This window comes from Pezoporus wallicus, unplaced genomic scaffold (genome assembly GCF_028554395.1).
Source record: "Pezoporus wallicus isolate ANWC-B61680 ecotype Strahan unplaced genomic scaffold, APGP_CSIRO_Pwel_v1 scaffold_2584, whole genome shotgun sequence".
Taxonomy (NCBI): domain Eukaryota; kingdom Metazoa; phylum Chordata; class Aves; order Psittaciformes; family Psittacidae; genus Pezoporus; species Pezoporus wallicus.
In genome coordinates, this window is record NW_026642851.1 from 5,590,030 (window position 1) to 5,606,972 (window position 16,943).

Sequence of the window (16,943 nt, forward strand, 5' to 3'; positions counted from 1 at the left end):
TCCTTGTTGTGCAATTTCTTGGCATGATATTCTGTTATAAGGAAGATGACAGAGTATTTGTAAATGCTTTCATGTTTATAATACAGAAAATGTGGCATGCAAAATTCATACCTGTTCTGTTAATGAGCTTTTCTGGTAATAGTTCAGTATTGGCTTCACAGTCAAGCTATCTTCAAAACTGGATTCATCCAAACTATAATTCAAGTTTATACTGATGGGAGACAGTTTATCTCTAAATTCTGTTTCATCCTGTAAGCAACAATCACATAATAAAAAACAACGGTTAAATATAATTATTTTAGATTAGTACAGTATAGCAACAGATTCAGACTTCAGTCTTTATCAAGGTAAAGATATGCTTCTGACAGCTGCTGGCCAAATTATGGCTGTAGGCAATGTCATTAGGAAAGCAAAGTGACTCACCAGTAACTGGAATGCCCAGAACACATTGCCTCCACAGCCACACATCTGGAAGAAGCTGGCTGAGCTGAGTAGACTCAGAATTTTTTCAAAGCATTAGCCTAAAATGAAGCTGTTTAAAAGAGACACACAGAACCAACTCCTACCAGCTACTGCCCACCTGCCTTTCAGAGTGGAGGTAGGGCATGTGTGGATTTGTGGAGGTAACTTTGTTGGTTTACTCCAAACTCAAGAATTTATATGGATTAGCAATGGTAATACTCCACCACCTTTATTGCTTAGGTATTGCTTTACATACTGCTCGAGACTTCTTTCTTTTACCTTCCACTGCATTTTTAGGACCAGCCTTGGAATCTGCTTCAGTTGCATGAGGTAATTCCAGCTGCAAGTGAGTAACTAATGACACTTTCACAACCTGAGTTCCAGTTTCAATTTTTCTAAAAACATTTTAAAATATCTTAAAAGTATTTTAAAAATAGATTAATTGTAGGCCAGTATTGCTGGTGACACTCCTTTAAAATACCTTTTGAAAATGAATTGGCATGATCTTTCGCATGTTTAGTGGACTGTCCCACTGTGAACACTACAGGGAGAGCAATCTTGCATTTTTGTATCAGGAGATGCAGTATTTAATCAGAATTCCCAGAAAAGCATGAAGTGAATGTATTTGTACACAGAGGAACTGTACACTCTTTAAAGGAGTCTTTCTTTTACATTGACAAAAGATGAGCCAAAGATTTACATAGAGAATTTTGCCCAGGTAGAAGAATGTTCTGGACACCCAGGTGAGGGTGCAATTTTGGGATCTAAGAACAATGGAAATTGTTCTTCCTTTTCCAGTGACTCTTTTTTCTATTATTATCTTTGAATGCTTGATACTACTCAAATGATGATGACAGTCCAAAGTATTTTGAACAACTTACTCTGAGATAAACAAGAAAGTCCTGGCAATGGAGCTGTTTCTGTCTTTCTATCACAATGGAGAAATAATGATGTGACTGATGGTAATCAAAGAAGAGGGTCCTCTTAACAGCTCCTTTCTGTTTCAATGAATCTAATTGCAATTCACCTTTCAGCACTAAAGGACAGAAGTAAATCACATTTTTATTAATTTAACATGGAAAGAAAAAATAGTAAATGATTACTTATGTATTATAGACAATTACTCTAATAAAGTCTTCCAAGCAAGACTAATTCATGGTTTAAGTGCCTGTCTGTTTAGCAGCACAGTAGTTTTTAATCCAAAATGGAGTATATGTAATTTAAGTTTACTAATTTCATTTACAGACTGTACTTTTACTGAACTTCTGCTTCTTCTTATTTATTTATTTATTTATTTTCAGAACAGAACATTCTCCAACAGGGTACATTCTTGGTTTTATTTTGAAAATTGCCTAAGCTGAATAAAAAAATCCTTCAAGTGAATAATATAAGCTTTGTGTTATATATATGTATCTGTATATACCTACACACACACACATCATTTTAACTATTTTCTTGCCTTAGGGAGATCTCACTCCTATCATGTTTTAAGTTTTAAAATAAAAATACATCTGAAATTGAGTGGGACAGATTAAATTACAGGAATACAAAACACTTCTTACCTATCCCATCTGAAATACTTTGACCTTCAAAATCTGCGCAGACTCTTACAGTGAAGCTACATACAAAAAAGTAGAAGTAATTATTAGCAGAAAGAGAATTGGCAGTTCCCAAGTCATACCTTTTAAGCTTTCTTTTCCTTTTCTCAAAAATATTTTGAGATCTGCTTTTAGCTACCTGTGACATTCTCTAAGTTAGCAACTCTCCTACAGTCCGCTAATAATCAAAGAAGAGAAGGTCTGAATATCTTCCAGGGAAAGGTATGGAGAAGAGCCTCTGTTCCCATTAATTCTTGAGACAGCCTACAGACATAACACTTCCAATACTATTGGCAAAGTTGGGTTCCTTATGTTGACCTTCAGCAAACCACCTTTGTATGAAGCTGTCTGCAGAAGTCCTTATTGCTTCATCATGATCAAATAAGAAAGATCCTTGAGCATGTAGCCAACACTCAAGCTGTTTTCTATCAAATCAAAACACACAGGATGCCAATGTATTCCATGATATTCCATTATTCATTATTTCAAAAAAGCTCTAATTCACTCCAAACATACCAACGGAATTGTTCAATTTGTGTGGCACAACACTAACCAGAATGTATTTTAATTTGCTACATTTTGCATAAAGTGACAGATACCTGACCTAAATCAAAGTACAGAGAAAGTGATTATCCATGTCCATTAGTTAATATACTAATGCAACACATTCAACACAATGCAAAACACTGTAAGTTAATTGTTTTTCATTTGCCTGCTCATAGTGTACAGGAATCTTTTTTTGAGCCTAGCAATATTCGCATCACAGTTACAACTGTATTACATAAACATCACTTCAGACATAATTACTTCTCATAATGAGCATTTATTTCTATTTCTCTGTAAGACAAGCAATAAATTTGCAGTTACACTCAACATCTGACAGGAGAAGCCTATCATAGTTTATTGGCTGATAAATTCTAAGAAGATATACTATAAAAATTAATTTTAAAAACCTAAAAATTATAAATGCTTGTAGAAAAGTTTAACTTCATAAGGAATCTATGCAAGTTATATAAATACATAACTGAATCATATGTTAAAAAACTTTCACAAGTTACTCTGGATAGCCAGGGAAACAGGAATACTAATGCTTGTTACTGTTAACAGGGTGTACTTTCCTGATGAGTGGGAAAACAAGAAGTCTGTCACTGGAAAAATGCTTCTGATTTTTGATTCCTGCTGTCACATTCCACAAGTACTTAGCTCTCCACACTATTATTTCCAAATAAGTCCCATATAATGTAAGAAAATTGCTGATGTGAAGGGTTTGGGGCTCTCTAAAACTTTCAACTGTCCTGGTTACCAATCATTTTTCAAGAGCATTTTCATGGCTTCAGAAAATGTTTTATTGTATATGTGTATGTGTATGCATATGGGTATGTGTACGTATATGTAAGACTCAGTTAAACATGGATTGTAGGTTAGCACTGGAAGATGTGAAATCATCTTGGGTCAAAAAAAAGCAAATTTAAAGTAGTCATTGCTCTTAATCTCCTCACTAGTATTATACTATAGACTAACTTCTCCATGCAGTGGATTCAAACCCAGCGACATAACCTTTAAAATAACCTATAATCACATTCTAATTGCATGTTTGCTTCCTCTGACAAATGTAATGAAACTGTGCCACATCTGGGATTCATGTCACTCTCATGACCCTGTTAAATTTTCCTCTTGGGCAAAAAAAATATTGCCTTATGCCATTAAACTCCACTTAACTGTAGACTTCAAATGACTACGCTCCATGCGGAAAGTGCGAATTCAGTCATATTCTTACTTCTTTGCAATTATGAACTAACACATGAAGAACCAATTATTCCCTAATACACAAGGATGAGGACCAGAACAACAAAATGAGAAAAGCTTGTGTAATTGCCTTAGTGCAATTTAGACATCAGGCTTCATAGGCCAGTCTTGCACGTCATGGCATAATAGTGTATTTTCACAAATGCAAGCTCATGAACTGCCATCATGTATTAAACTTTGTGATCTCGCTTTGGAGGTCTCACATAATTTTTGTGCTGTCATGTTTAAAAAAAAGGCTGAGTTAAAAATCCAGCCTGAAATGCTTTACTTGTTAAATAGCACAATTTCAGTGTATGTTTAATGTACTGTAATGAACAGAGTAGTTTGTCATACACATTTTATAACAAGTCACATTCTTAAGTGTTACTTTAAGAGCCAAGGTTTATTCCTTCCTCTCCAGGCAGAGCACCTCCTAGGCACAGAAAAATAACAACAGCTGAGCTCAGAAGCTTGCTTGTAGGAGCAATCAACCAAACAAGACAACAGTTTAAAGAAGAAAACTTCAGCAGATAAGGAACAAGAGGGAAAAAAGTCCATCATCCTAAAGCATATGAACTTTTACGTGCTATCAATCTTGCCTTTCTGAAGAGATGCCCATATCACCCAAGCTTATGTGTGATCTATGTGTGATTTGAAGAGTATTTGACTACAGCTACAAAACAGAAGGAAAGCCTTAAACCTGAATTTACTAGCTTTTCCTGGTAGTCTCAGGTCAACAGACTGGTTTGTTTTAATTACTTTTATGTTCTTCAGGTAGACAGAAACATTTTTAATTATTTTATATTTTAAATTTTAATTATTAGAAGAAGTAGCTTAAAAATATTCATCTTTCTTCAAAACTACTCATGGCATACATGAGGGTAGTCTCTTTAGAAGTCAATCCAAATTACCTAATATTACTCAAAATGGTTAATCCTTAGAAAATCAGTTACATATAATGTTTTCCGGACTGCAGTTTATCCCAGAAAGAATTTATTTTGGTCTGGCTATTCTAGTAGGTGAAAAAATAGGAAACTTAGTTCAGGAAGAGAAAAGCAAGAAATGACCAGATCCTACCAGACATCATTTGTTATTGTTAACAATTTCTTTAGCACACAGAATTGCACATGGAGAGGAAGAATGAATAATGCATTAGCAGAAAGGCACTTTAAGCTCTGATGCTAGGGACCTCCATTCTGTGTGAGGCTTATAGCTAACCTGCAAGGTCACAAACCTCTACAGAAGAATAGCAGAAGCTATTATCCTCTACTGATGAATGACCTTTAAACAAATTGTTTCCTCTTTGAAGAATAATACTTAAAAGCAAGTCAATATAGCTCTATTTTGATGCTCTTGGCCTACTTTTAGATTTTGTTATGCCAAAGTCTAACCCAGTGACCCAGAATGACCAACACAGAGCTTGAATCCTGAAGGGTTTCCATGGCTAGGCTATGTCACATGGCCAGACTGCTGCAACGCAAAGGCTCCTAGGTTAACTCAAATGACTGCCTTTTGGCTACCTCTAGGACTACTAAAACTAATACTATCAAATCACCCAGCTGCATTCCTGGCACAGCAGAGGTCTGCAACACAGCAATGGGCTTCCTGGGTAGCAACTGTCACAACTTGCCTACTTTACTCCTATCAGCCCCTGAGGTGTAAGGTACAAGATCTCTGACTCCTGGCCACGTGACTTTGCTGTCTGACTCATAGAGTCAGGCTTGCTCCAGACTAGGGCAAATCTCACACAAAGATATTTCAAGGCAGTACAAAGGCCCTTAGGTCCATATCCATGGGGCACCAATAACATCCAGTTTCAAATTAAGTCAATGGGAAAAGAAAATACTAGGAATAGAAAGGAGCAAAATCAGAAAAATAGTTCAAAAGTTATGCAGTTAAGAACAGTATTTAATAATCAGATCTCAAATGGTAACAGAAATACCAGTGCAGAGATAAATTAGACCTCTAGATAGCTGGAACCCAGTTTGGGCTTAATAGATTATATGATGTGGAAACAGCTTTTAAAAAAGTAAGTGTTTGTTTTATTTACCCCCTTTTCCAGAAATCGACCTGCATCTTTCAAACTTAAAAAAAATAATAAAAAAATAATGAAAAATTAACATTTTCTTTCATAGCTTCAAAGTTGCAGAATTTGTTCCAAATTTGTTAGTTTTTGGGAACTCGGAAAGAGTCACATTCTCTTAAGAATGTGCATAAAAATGTCTCTTTTGTGCATGTCTCCTCTGTGCTGCAGCTTTCCAATCTATATCTTGGCAAAAATAATATTCTCTTAGTAGTTTAAAATGTGGAATAATCTACATTATTCATACACACACACTTCCTCAAACTTTCTGGGTAGGAGGTTTTCTTTCATTCTAATTTTGCAGTGTCAGTCCGTACACATTTTATACAGGTTGCACAGCTGGCTGAGAGATACAGAAATCTATCCCATGGGACTGAGGAATTCTTTGCTTGCTGGAGTTTTCCTACTAATTGTTTTCATATGGACAATACAAGCTTCAACTAAGGAGAAAAACTACAACATGGAAAATAGCAGCTGCTCTTCAGTTGTTTTGTAACACAAACCAAATCTTTAGGGATGAGTATTTTTGAATAAAGCAGACAGAAACTAAATTATGCTCTTGTATTAAAACTCTTGTAAATATAAACCAAATACCTTCTGGCTTATTATAACACAGTAATGAAAAGTAATGAAAACACTGCATGTTAAAGGAGCGTATTTTGTTTTTTCTCGTTTTTTAAAACCATGTCTCACAGCAGGAATATTTTTTTTACATAAATGTTTCTATTTATTTTCTTGTGCAAAACCACACCTTTTTTCCTTTAGTACGCTGTTGGCAAATGTTAGGGTTTCAAAATCATTTCCATTACGACAAAAAGCATTCTTAGAAAGTCTGAAAATTCTGAAAAAACATAATTTTGATCAATGAATATGCTTCAGCCCAGTGTTGATACTTTAAATTCTCTATCAAATCACCTATTAGATCAAAAGGTGCTTGAATCAAAAAGTCAGGATGGATCTTGAGCTGGATCCTATTCCAGAAAGGCCAAAGCTTTTAAAAGTTGTGAAACTTAGATCTATCAATTGCCTTCCCCATTGCTCTGTACATTGGTGATTTTCTACGCAGGATATAGAAACAAGGAACATTATGGCAAATATGGGAAGTCCAATAAAGTGTGGAAGAATAGAGCAAAAGTGAAACTCTCTTGAAAGCCCCTTTCCAGATGCATTGAAAGCTGACTTATTTAGTCATTTAGATGTACCAGAGCTGAGTTTCTTTATGACTACTGAATGAACTTTTTCTGGTCATGAGTATTTTTTATGGTTCATATTTAACAATTTGTTCTAAAAACACTTTTGCTGACTTTGACATTTGAGATGATTTTTAGAACTCATCTCATATAAAGAATGTCTGCAGTGTGGGGAATCCCTTTGACCACCTCTGGTTTAAAAGCAGTGAAAAATTTCTGCAGTCACCTTGTCTTCTGGAGTCCTCCTTTACACATGGATGTCCTTTTCATACAGCCCACTTCCTGGCAGGATTTCTGCTTCTAATATGCTTAAATAAAATGATATGAATATTTTTTCTGTCCTAGAAATCTGTTCCTCACAGTGTCTCTGGCAGGACTCACTGCTATTTGGTATTCAAGTTGTACGTATTTATGCTCTGATTTTTTTTCAGTTTCCTCATTTGTTATGATTTGCACTTTTAAACAGTATCTTATGTATTTGTAATAGCCTCTTTTATCAGCTGTTCCTGGGATCCTTTCTAAGTGAATTTTTACTAGTGTAGTAAACGTGCCTGTATGTGTTATTATGTGCTATTAGATAGCCTCCAACTGTCCTGCAAGCATTTTATATTTGTAACTGATCTTAAATTGTTTTAATTAGCTTCAAGTTTTTGAATGTACTTTTTCTTTTCAAAGTTAAATGCTACTGTGGCATAGGGTTTCTCTTTTAAAGACATATGCAACATTGTCTTGTACAAGGCACTAAAAAAACCTTCCTCTGACCAATGACAACCAGAAACAACATCCTGTGAACTGCTCTCAGGATGGCCAGCCAGGTATCTTCTCTCTTCCACAAAAGACTGAGATCTCTCTTTTTCTAACAGAAAACAGTGGATCCACCAGCTCTTTGCATCACTTTCACTGACATATTTTCTCAAGAAAGATGTGTATTTTGACAGATCATTGTTCCCGTGTTTTGTCTGTCTCAGCTGTTTCACGTTCCATTCATCCAAGCATTGCATATGAATTTGTATCTTGATCCCTAGGAGACAATGAGCATTCTCCTACACAGGAGATTCAGTGTATGAAAGCACTCTACCTTTAAGTACTTCATTTTGAAAACCTGTGAAGTACTGGAAGATATCTAAAAGAACTCTGTTCTGTGTAGAGTTTTTTTGTTGCATTCAACATAGTATGTTTGAACATCTTTTTTGAACTTTGAATATGTTCAACCAAAAAGCTGCAAGAAAAGTTAGGAGCAGGAAGTTAGGAATGGAAAGAGGATGAGGATTTTTTTTATCTTATCATGAACTTACCAAGCCACCAAAAGCTGAGAGTCAGGAAGCAGACAAGTTTTATTGTCTGGATTCACAATCATGGGGTTCAGAATGAGCTGAGCATTCACTGTCACCACAGGTCTGGCTCTGAGGGACAGAAACAAGGTTCACTGCATACAGGAGCACATTAGTACCTATGTTGCAGCAGAGAAAACTGAGATGGTTACATTGAAGCCAGAAATATAGGGCTGCTCTGAGGAAACACTTACGTAATCGTCCTCCTACCCAAAAGAATTTTTTTTTTTTTTTTTTTGTCAGAAACTGTAACTCCTACTATGACATTTTGAAAGTTCTTCACAAAAGAAATCACAGGTCAACAGCATCAGTGAAACAGCCTTGTTCAGTTAACCAATAGGTGTTTCTTGGGACTAAGGCACATCAGACACATACATTTCATGACATTGGGTTTTCATAAAGGTGCAGAGTCTGCCTTTTGGGATTTACAGCAGTCTTCTGGCCGCATTTTATACTGCTGGATTTGTTATATACAATCTCCACTAACAGTGACATATTCAGACTTGCTATCTCTGTTTAAGATTCTTAAATCAAGAAAATTTGGTTAAAGTAGAAATTGATCTACAATATCTTGAGCCAATAAACAACTCTGTCTGACATGTCTTGAGACAACTGACTTCAGAAACCAGGAATAATCACCACAAAATTCTGCTGAATATGCAAATACACAGTTATAGTGATTGGAATCATCCCTTCAAATAACAATCTGTTATTAAGTAATGAGATCATTTGTAGCTGAGAGCAATTTGGAAGACAAATGAAAATAAGAAAGAGTCTAAATTCTGCTTTTTTAAGACAGCAGTACTATTTTACAGTAGCTTACATAATTCTGGCAAAACCAGCTTATTAAAAAATTAATTTCCTCATATTTTAATCCACAGCTGAGCTTTTATGATTACTTCTCTATACTACTTCAGCAAAACCTTAAAAAAATTTACTTTCTCTGCAAGAGTGAAAACCTTTTTTTCTAGCACACTGCAGTTAATAAAATCCTGTTTCTCCAGTATGACAAGTTGCATATTTGATATACTCTGGCCAGGAAATGGCCTCCTGCTATTCATTTTCTTAAATTAAACACATTTTTACTGCTATCTAAAATACACACTGGATCTAATTCTCCAATGTTTCACATCCTGCGCAGTCATTCATGCCACTGCAACGTGATGCACTGCAAATTATTCACATGGCTCTTTCTATGGGCATTGGGAAAAACAGGTCTACTCACTGCACCTACGATGGTAGTTAAAACAAACTAGCATTCCTGTTTTACTAAACTCTTATGCTTTGACAAATATTCAGCTGGAAAGCAGAACATGCCTTCCCTCAGTCAGGTACTGTTGGGAATACAGACTACAAGAAGACAGACACGAATCAAGAAATATGACTACATTGTTGCATCAGTGGATGGTAGATCTTTAAATGCAAGGAACTGTCGGCATGGCTGGACTAAGAGAGCAGCAAATACTTGTTTATGCATTTGGTAGCTTCAATTCATACCTCTAACCAAGCACTGCGTTTAGTGAAAATCCACAGTCAGCAGCAACTTTGTGATTTTTAAAAAAAGGATAAAATATCTTTCTAGCACCATTCCCAGAGGGAAAAAATCAGTTTAGAATATTATGCTTTTTAAATTTCTCATTTAAAATTAACGGAGGAGTCAAACATTCCAGAAGTTTTTTGAGCTAAGACTCAAGCATGGAAAGTATGGAAAATTTCATTGAAAATGACAGTTTCAAGCATGGGAAAAAAGCTTTTGTTTCTCACAGGATGCATAGTTTATCACCTGTAATTATCATCTTTTACACATTGCACTACAGAAACAAAGGAATGTGAAATTTGCTTATTTGCAGATCTCCTACCAAAGCTGTAAAATAGAAAATCCATTGTATTTACCACTTACCTGTAAACAACTGCTTTTCCAGCTCCAAATGCACCTACAATTAAATCTGGAGAAACAAAACAGCTTCAGAAGAACTATATAGATGCCACTCATGCATTTTTTTCCCAGTCTAAATTAGACTATTTACATTAAAAAAGCAGTAACATAAAACAAGTGTGATAATTCCTTTCTAAGTGATTTTTTTTTTCCAAAAGTGTACCTGGAAGAAACATGCTACATTGTCAGAGATGGCCTTATAAATGTCTTGGTGGTATCCAGTAAGTGCCAGTCTATTTAAGACAAGACTACCCTCACTACTATCTCACTTCTCTCCAGCTTTCAAGGAGTATTCAAGGGGAAAAAGGATGCCATTAACCTTACACATTTTATTCTAAACCATTAATTGTCCATTACACAGAGAGATGCAAACCACTTTGTTGTCACTTCCATACAGGTCATGTTGAAAATTTGCAATGTTCCTTCCTGAAAATCCTTCCCATCCTGCTTTATGTTTTAAGCAATCTCTTCATTAATGGAAGCATTACACCTCTGCATACATAAATACAATGCACAGGTCAGAGGATGGCTGATTTTATAGCTTCTAATGTTTTCAGCATTGTAGCAGCATGTGCTGAGGCTTATAATAATTATCCATCTAAAGCCATCTATTTCCCCATTGATGCCCATTTGGAGTCAACAACCCCAGCAGCACACTGGGCCTTTGGCACATCTTTGTTATTGGATACCAGCCTGGGCTGGGAATTTACAGGCTCATGTATTTCTTCTTTTTGCTTGGAGTCCCATGCAGGGCTTTCTGGAAAGATCCAGACTGGCTTGCTGGACTACTCAGGCCTATTTGAGAAAATCTGGAGCCAAGCAGTGAAGAAAAAGGATCAGCTCCCCTGCTGCCTCTAGCTGGAGCACAGTTCAAGAAAAAGAAAGAGCTTTGTTCCATTTTCTAACTCCCTAGTGCCCATCTGAGCACCTCTTTCACTCCACTGTTATTGTATGACTTGATTTACACATGTCCAATTCAGTAGACTGAATTTTACAACAGACCTTGCAGTAGTACAGACTGGCAAACTAAATTGATCTAAATGAGTTAATTAAAACAATATTCAGGGTTGTAAACAAACCCTTACTTGCTTGCTTCCATTGTTTGAGCACTGGTTTGCTTATGAAGCCCTGAAGTCAACAAAGCATGATGCAGATACCAAATTTGATGGTAATCAGCTGGGTAGTTTGGGCCAGGTCTGGCAGTGCGTTTTCCAGCACTCTGCCTTTCAGATGATGAGGATTTCACTAGTTTAAACAAGAACTTCACAAGGACAACAGCCTGTCCTACAATGAACGCCACTGAAGAATGTCAGCAGAGAGGAGCAGACATGGACAGTTTATGGGTCTGATCCTCTTTCTGTACAACATTTACATTTTTCTACTTCCATTGACCGTAGAGAAATAGGCTTCAGGGTCAGGAACGCTTTAAATAGAAGAAGAAAAAGAGTGTTGTTTCTATCTCCTTTTTGGGACATTTATGAGTTCTTTTCACTAGCAGCTTTATAGACAACTTCCACACAGTACCAAAACCTAAAGATATTTTCTTTTAACTAAACAACAGATTGAGGCATAGCCATCACCATAAAGGTTGCACAATGCGCATGGCAGAACTTTTTCTGTCAGCTCCCCAATAGCAGCACCCATGGTAACCCCCCAAAAGATTGAATATTTTATTGGGGTTTTTTTTGCAATTGCGTTTGGTTTTTTTTTTTTGTGGGGTTTAATTTGGTTTTTTTTTAAGGAAAAAAGAAACATTATGTTATGAACAGAAAGCGAAAGACAAGAAGGAAGAGGTTTCTGTTCTGTTGTTCCCAGTTGAACACTTTATGAATTCAAACTCAATAACTCAAAAGGCTTCAATATAGGGCTATTTTATGGCAGACACAAAACAGGTAGATGTCTGAGACTCATCCAGATCCTGATCTTGTGATGATTTCATAATCTGATCTTTCACTAAAAAAATGAAGCACTCCAACCTTTCACAAGCACAAGGGAAAGCTTGAACGCACAACTTGAATAAGCTTAATAAACCGGAGCCTGTTTGAATCTGAAGGTAAAAAGAATGAGTCTGTCATATACACTTCGCCTCACTGGTACAAGCAAACTCTTTAATTTCTACACCTGTGTGGACTTAGGTCCCCCCTATCTCAGCATCCCCTCTTTAATATGAAAGGCAATTTTGCACATCTGCTTAATAGTTAGATCCTGGTTTCTCTGGAACAGAGTCCAGTTTTTTGAAGACAGAGAGTAACAGGTCTAAAGGAACAATTGTAGGCCCCAGTCACCAAAAGACTGGTTTTCCATGAGCAGTCTTCTTGCATTGCCACCTCAGCCGGGTTTGGAGGCACAGCAAAAAAGATGAGGACATTCAATCATGGCACCATAACAAAGGCTCTGTTTGAGCATAAACCATTGGGCATCCAGGACTGTGCTCATCCTGCTCTCATTCGGAAGCTCTCACTTTTTACCTGACATGTTCCTTACTTTCTGTTCTAAGCCATGCTTATTCTTGACCCAAAGAGCTTGAATGAATGAAACTACTCAGGAAGAGAAGTGAACTTAAGAATGAATATGCAAACAACAAAAATATACTTCTACCCAGTAGTGCCATATAAGATCTAATATAAGGAGCAAGTCTATACATTCCAGCAGAGCATTCACTGGAAGATCCATTAGGGATTTTGCTTTGCTTCTGCTTGTTCTGTTACAGAACAGTAGTTTTATTCTTCTTTTTTTCATAGCCTTGTGGGGGCTCCTATGCCCATCACTGGACAAAAAGCATTTTTGACATTGATACGAATCCATGAGATTTGAATACACATCCACACTTTTAGAAGCAGAAGTTTTGAATTTCTTGCGTTCTGCAGAAGAAAAGTAACTAATAATTTCAATGAAAAAATGCATGAGATGTCTAAATTATCTGAAGCTTGGCAACATTCCCCTCCTAAGAATAGAGAGAAGTTGTCTTTAGTCATTGCTAATGCTACGCATGCAATGTCACTGATGCAAAGGTCACAGCTGAAAAATAAGTGCTTAACAAGCAATTTGGAATTACATAGCAATAAAAGCCAGCTTAACTACTTATAAGCCTTCCAGAGTCTGAAGAAAACAGTATGAAAACCTTTGCTCCTTTGCATTTGTGAAGGGTTTTTTTCAAGCCCCATAAAAGGAGAGAGAAAGAGAGAGAAAGAAAGAAAAAGTATAGAAGAAAGAATAAATGAGCCGTGGGGTCACAACCACGCTGCAAAAACCAAGAAAACAAGCACAGAGTGACTCTGAAGGAATTTTCAACTTGAATTTCAACAGTTTGTGGTTGTATGCAATAAAATCCCCAACTGGTGGAGTTCACAGAGCTTAATCCTGAAACAAGTGTCTTTGGCATGTACTTTGCTGAAGTCAAGGGGCACTGTGCAAAGTTAAACAATCCTAATGCTGATTTCTGATATTAACTTTGCTCTGAAGGGAAGGCTTGCAAGGTTCTGTCCAGTGAAGAAGATCCATTTTCTGGATCTTCTGCACTATCATAAAATGCCAAGGAAGGAGTATTCAAAGATGGCACTGAAAAGCACATTGGTTTTTGTAAGCTGCTCTGTTTACCTGCACCTTGTGCTATGTATCTGTGACAGACCTGAAACACCATGTGATAAAGGGCAGAAACTTGCCATGACGCTTACTAAGCATTCAACCAGCTGGAGGAAGTAGGAAAATCAACAAAGTCCTACCTCCAGTCTCAACAAGATATATTCATTTAATAATTCGAGCAAATTCTTTTGTTTTTTGAAGGACATCTTCATCTCCTGTGAGAGACCCAGCCCCAGGAACATGTGCTGTGCTCAGCACCCTTACTTAGCTGGAGTCTGTCCAGCAATCTTAAGAGAAAATGCTAAGGCATGGTATCTCATCTCACTTCACCGGAGACAGCGGCCAAGAACACCAGCCAATGAAGGACTACATAACCAGCACACGCTTCACTTGTGAGAAACCCAGAAATGAAAAAACAAGATAGCTGAGTCACCTCCCACGGCAACCCTACCAGGATACAGGCAGGAAAGTGTTGATCTTACAGACTCAGAATGATTTGCTGACAGCTTTAAACATCACTTTGTGTAGTCTGTCAGTTTAATTGCAGAGTATAAATAGGAACTGGAAAACAATTAAATCTAATCTGAGTATGGGTGCTAATGGACATTTCATAAAAGAGAAAACTGTGTAACTGGAAACCCTGTTAAAAAAAAAAATCTCTGTGAGCTTTTCTTGTGTTTTGTTTCCCTCAGTGCATCAGGTGCCAAAAAGGCCCATGGTCAGATTTCTGTTTGTTTTCTAGAGTTTCAGAGAGCAACACACTCCCAAATCTCAGTAGGAAAGGTCCAGAATAAAATTTCCTTTAAATGGCCATTACTTCAGGTTTGATTATGATAAAGGACACAGGACTATCCAGTTCAGCCAACTTTATTCAAGAATTTGAGTTAAATACTACAAGCAACCCCCCCCTCAAATCAGAGTCACTTGATTCCAATCATACCATTCTCAACTCCCTTGATTCTTCCCTGTTTTTCAACCATTCTGGTAGCAGGTCTGTTAACACCTAAGGCTAATTCATTCCAATGCTCCGTTTTGTCTGAAGTGTCCTTTTCATAATAGAATGTTATTATCCATTATATTACAAACAAATCCAAAAGAGGGCAGTTAATGTTCAATCACTTCAGTAAAGCCCTACTTAGTGGGATTGATTGTTTTATCCTTATATTCCACTGGGTACAATATTGTGATTTCATTAAATATCTCAAAGAATTTTAGAAACGCATGCCTGTAAATTGCACAGATAACACTTTGCCATAAAACTAGCATATTTGTAGGAAATTATTAGCTTGTCAGTACGTTTTTGAGTGATTATTCATGTGAAAACTTAATTAGCTGGTAGAAATACTTCAGCTTTTCTGCATCTGGGGCAGAACCCACTCCTTGTACTGGCTCCCACGACTGCAGCCCTCTGACCAAAGCAGATGCAGCTTCTCATTGATTTAATTTGTTTGTCTTCCACAAATCTCCTGGACCAACTTCATAATTTAGTCATCACTAGGTTACGATTTGTGATATTGTTGGCACAATGCCTATTGTTCTCAAAAAAAATTATGAATGCTGAAGAACCCTTTCCTCTCAGAAAGAAACTTGAGGATTTTCTTCCTGCTGTTTAAGGTACTTTGCAGATGGAGCTGTTAAATACTCTTATTTTAATAAGATTAGACTGGATTACTGAAGTTCTGAGGGAAATTTGCCTGATTGTCATACTTGTTTCCTCTTTAAAATGTTTCTAGAGTAATTTGTTTTTATTAACTGCATGCTATTCTTAAGATAACAACTGAGCGTGAAGATGCCTTTATACATTTCCCTAAGCTGACAAAGGTTTGACTAAAAAGAATAACCAAAAGAACAGCCCTGCAGCTGTGTTTGGATAAAAGCAGGATACCTTGAAGAAGAATCTTCAGTGGCACTGCCTTCAGGGTGACTCTAAATTAATAATGAACACTTGCACAAGCATCTAAGCAGGCAGGAAGCAGAAACAATAGTGCATAATTCACTTAAGCAATTATCTAATTAACTAATCAACAATCTTTGAGTAATGAATTAATCCAGAGCACTGCTCTGAATCCACCCACAGTGTTAAAAGAAACTGGTTAAATCATCCTGGTTCACAAACACGTTTGAAGAAACTAGTGTGCTGGAGGATATGCTGCAAGCAAGTGACTGAGAAAGCAAGCAAGCTTAATGAGTTGACTAAGTTATTCATTATAAACTCTTTCCTCAGCTATAATCAGCCATCAAGTGACTGAACATATGCTGAAATGTGAGGGTGGAAACCTTACAGCCTCCAAATGCCTGAACCCTACACAGATAGATGAACCAGCTGGAAGTGCGGCACCATCACGCAGATAATCAGGGACTCCAAACACTCAGTGGCGACCAGCTTTGAACAGATGCCCAGAAGCCAAAAGAAACAGATTTCTTTCCCATTAAACAGATTTATGGATATATTTTCTTCCTATGAAAATTAAACTATGCTAAGAGAAAAAGACAAAATTATAAACAAAATAAACTACAATTCAAAATACATACCTAAGCTGAGGCTACATTCCACGCTCCAGGCCTTGATGACATAAATACAGCTCAGGATGGAGGAAAGGGCCCCTAAAAGCCCCAGATTTACTGGGGAGTTGAGTGGAAGCTGCATTGAAAGGTATAATTACATTGCTCAGATGTTCCAGCACAGAAGACTGCCAGCAAGGTTGTACTGAGTCAGGGATTTCAGAATAAATTTATGCAAACCTTGTAGAGCTGCTATTACAGAGAATCACAGGGCTATATGAACTGTGCTATGTGCCTTGTCAGTAAGGCCTCAGACACAGAACGATGCTTTGCCATGTCCTAACCTCAGTACCAAAAAGTGCAGTACAGAAATCTTGCACATAATTCCTTCCAACTACTACTGTATTTGCACTTAAACTGATCAAAAAAGCCCATCAGCCCATCTCTTACACTTTTTCACTCCATTCACTGCAT

At 36.9% G+C, this 16,943-nt stretch overlaps 1 protein-coding gene across 1 annotated transcript in view; it reads right to left on the reverse strand.

The window, feature by feature from the left end:
- Window positions 1-16,943, reverse strand: part of ITGA8 (integrin subunit alpha 8) — a 109,877-nt gene that overhangs the window by 56,173 nt on the left and 36,761 nt on the right. The window contains exons 14-18 of the mRNA XM_057432504.1: window positions 10,350-10,395; window positions 8,414-8,521; window positions 2,025-2,080; window positions 1,344-1,498; window positions 112-249 (exon numbers count right to left, since the gene is read on the reverse strand). Of these exons, the coding sequence (XP_057288487.1) occupies window positions 112-249; window positions 1,344-1,498; window positions 2,025-2,080; window positions 8,414-8,521; window positions 10,350-10,395 (503 nt within the window). The remainder of the gene's footprint in view (window positions 1-111; window positions 250-1,343; window positions 1,499-2,024; window positions 2,081-8,413; window positions 8,522-10,349; window positions 10,396-16,943) is intronic.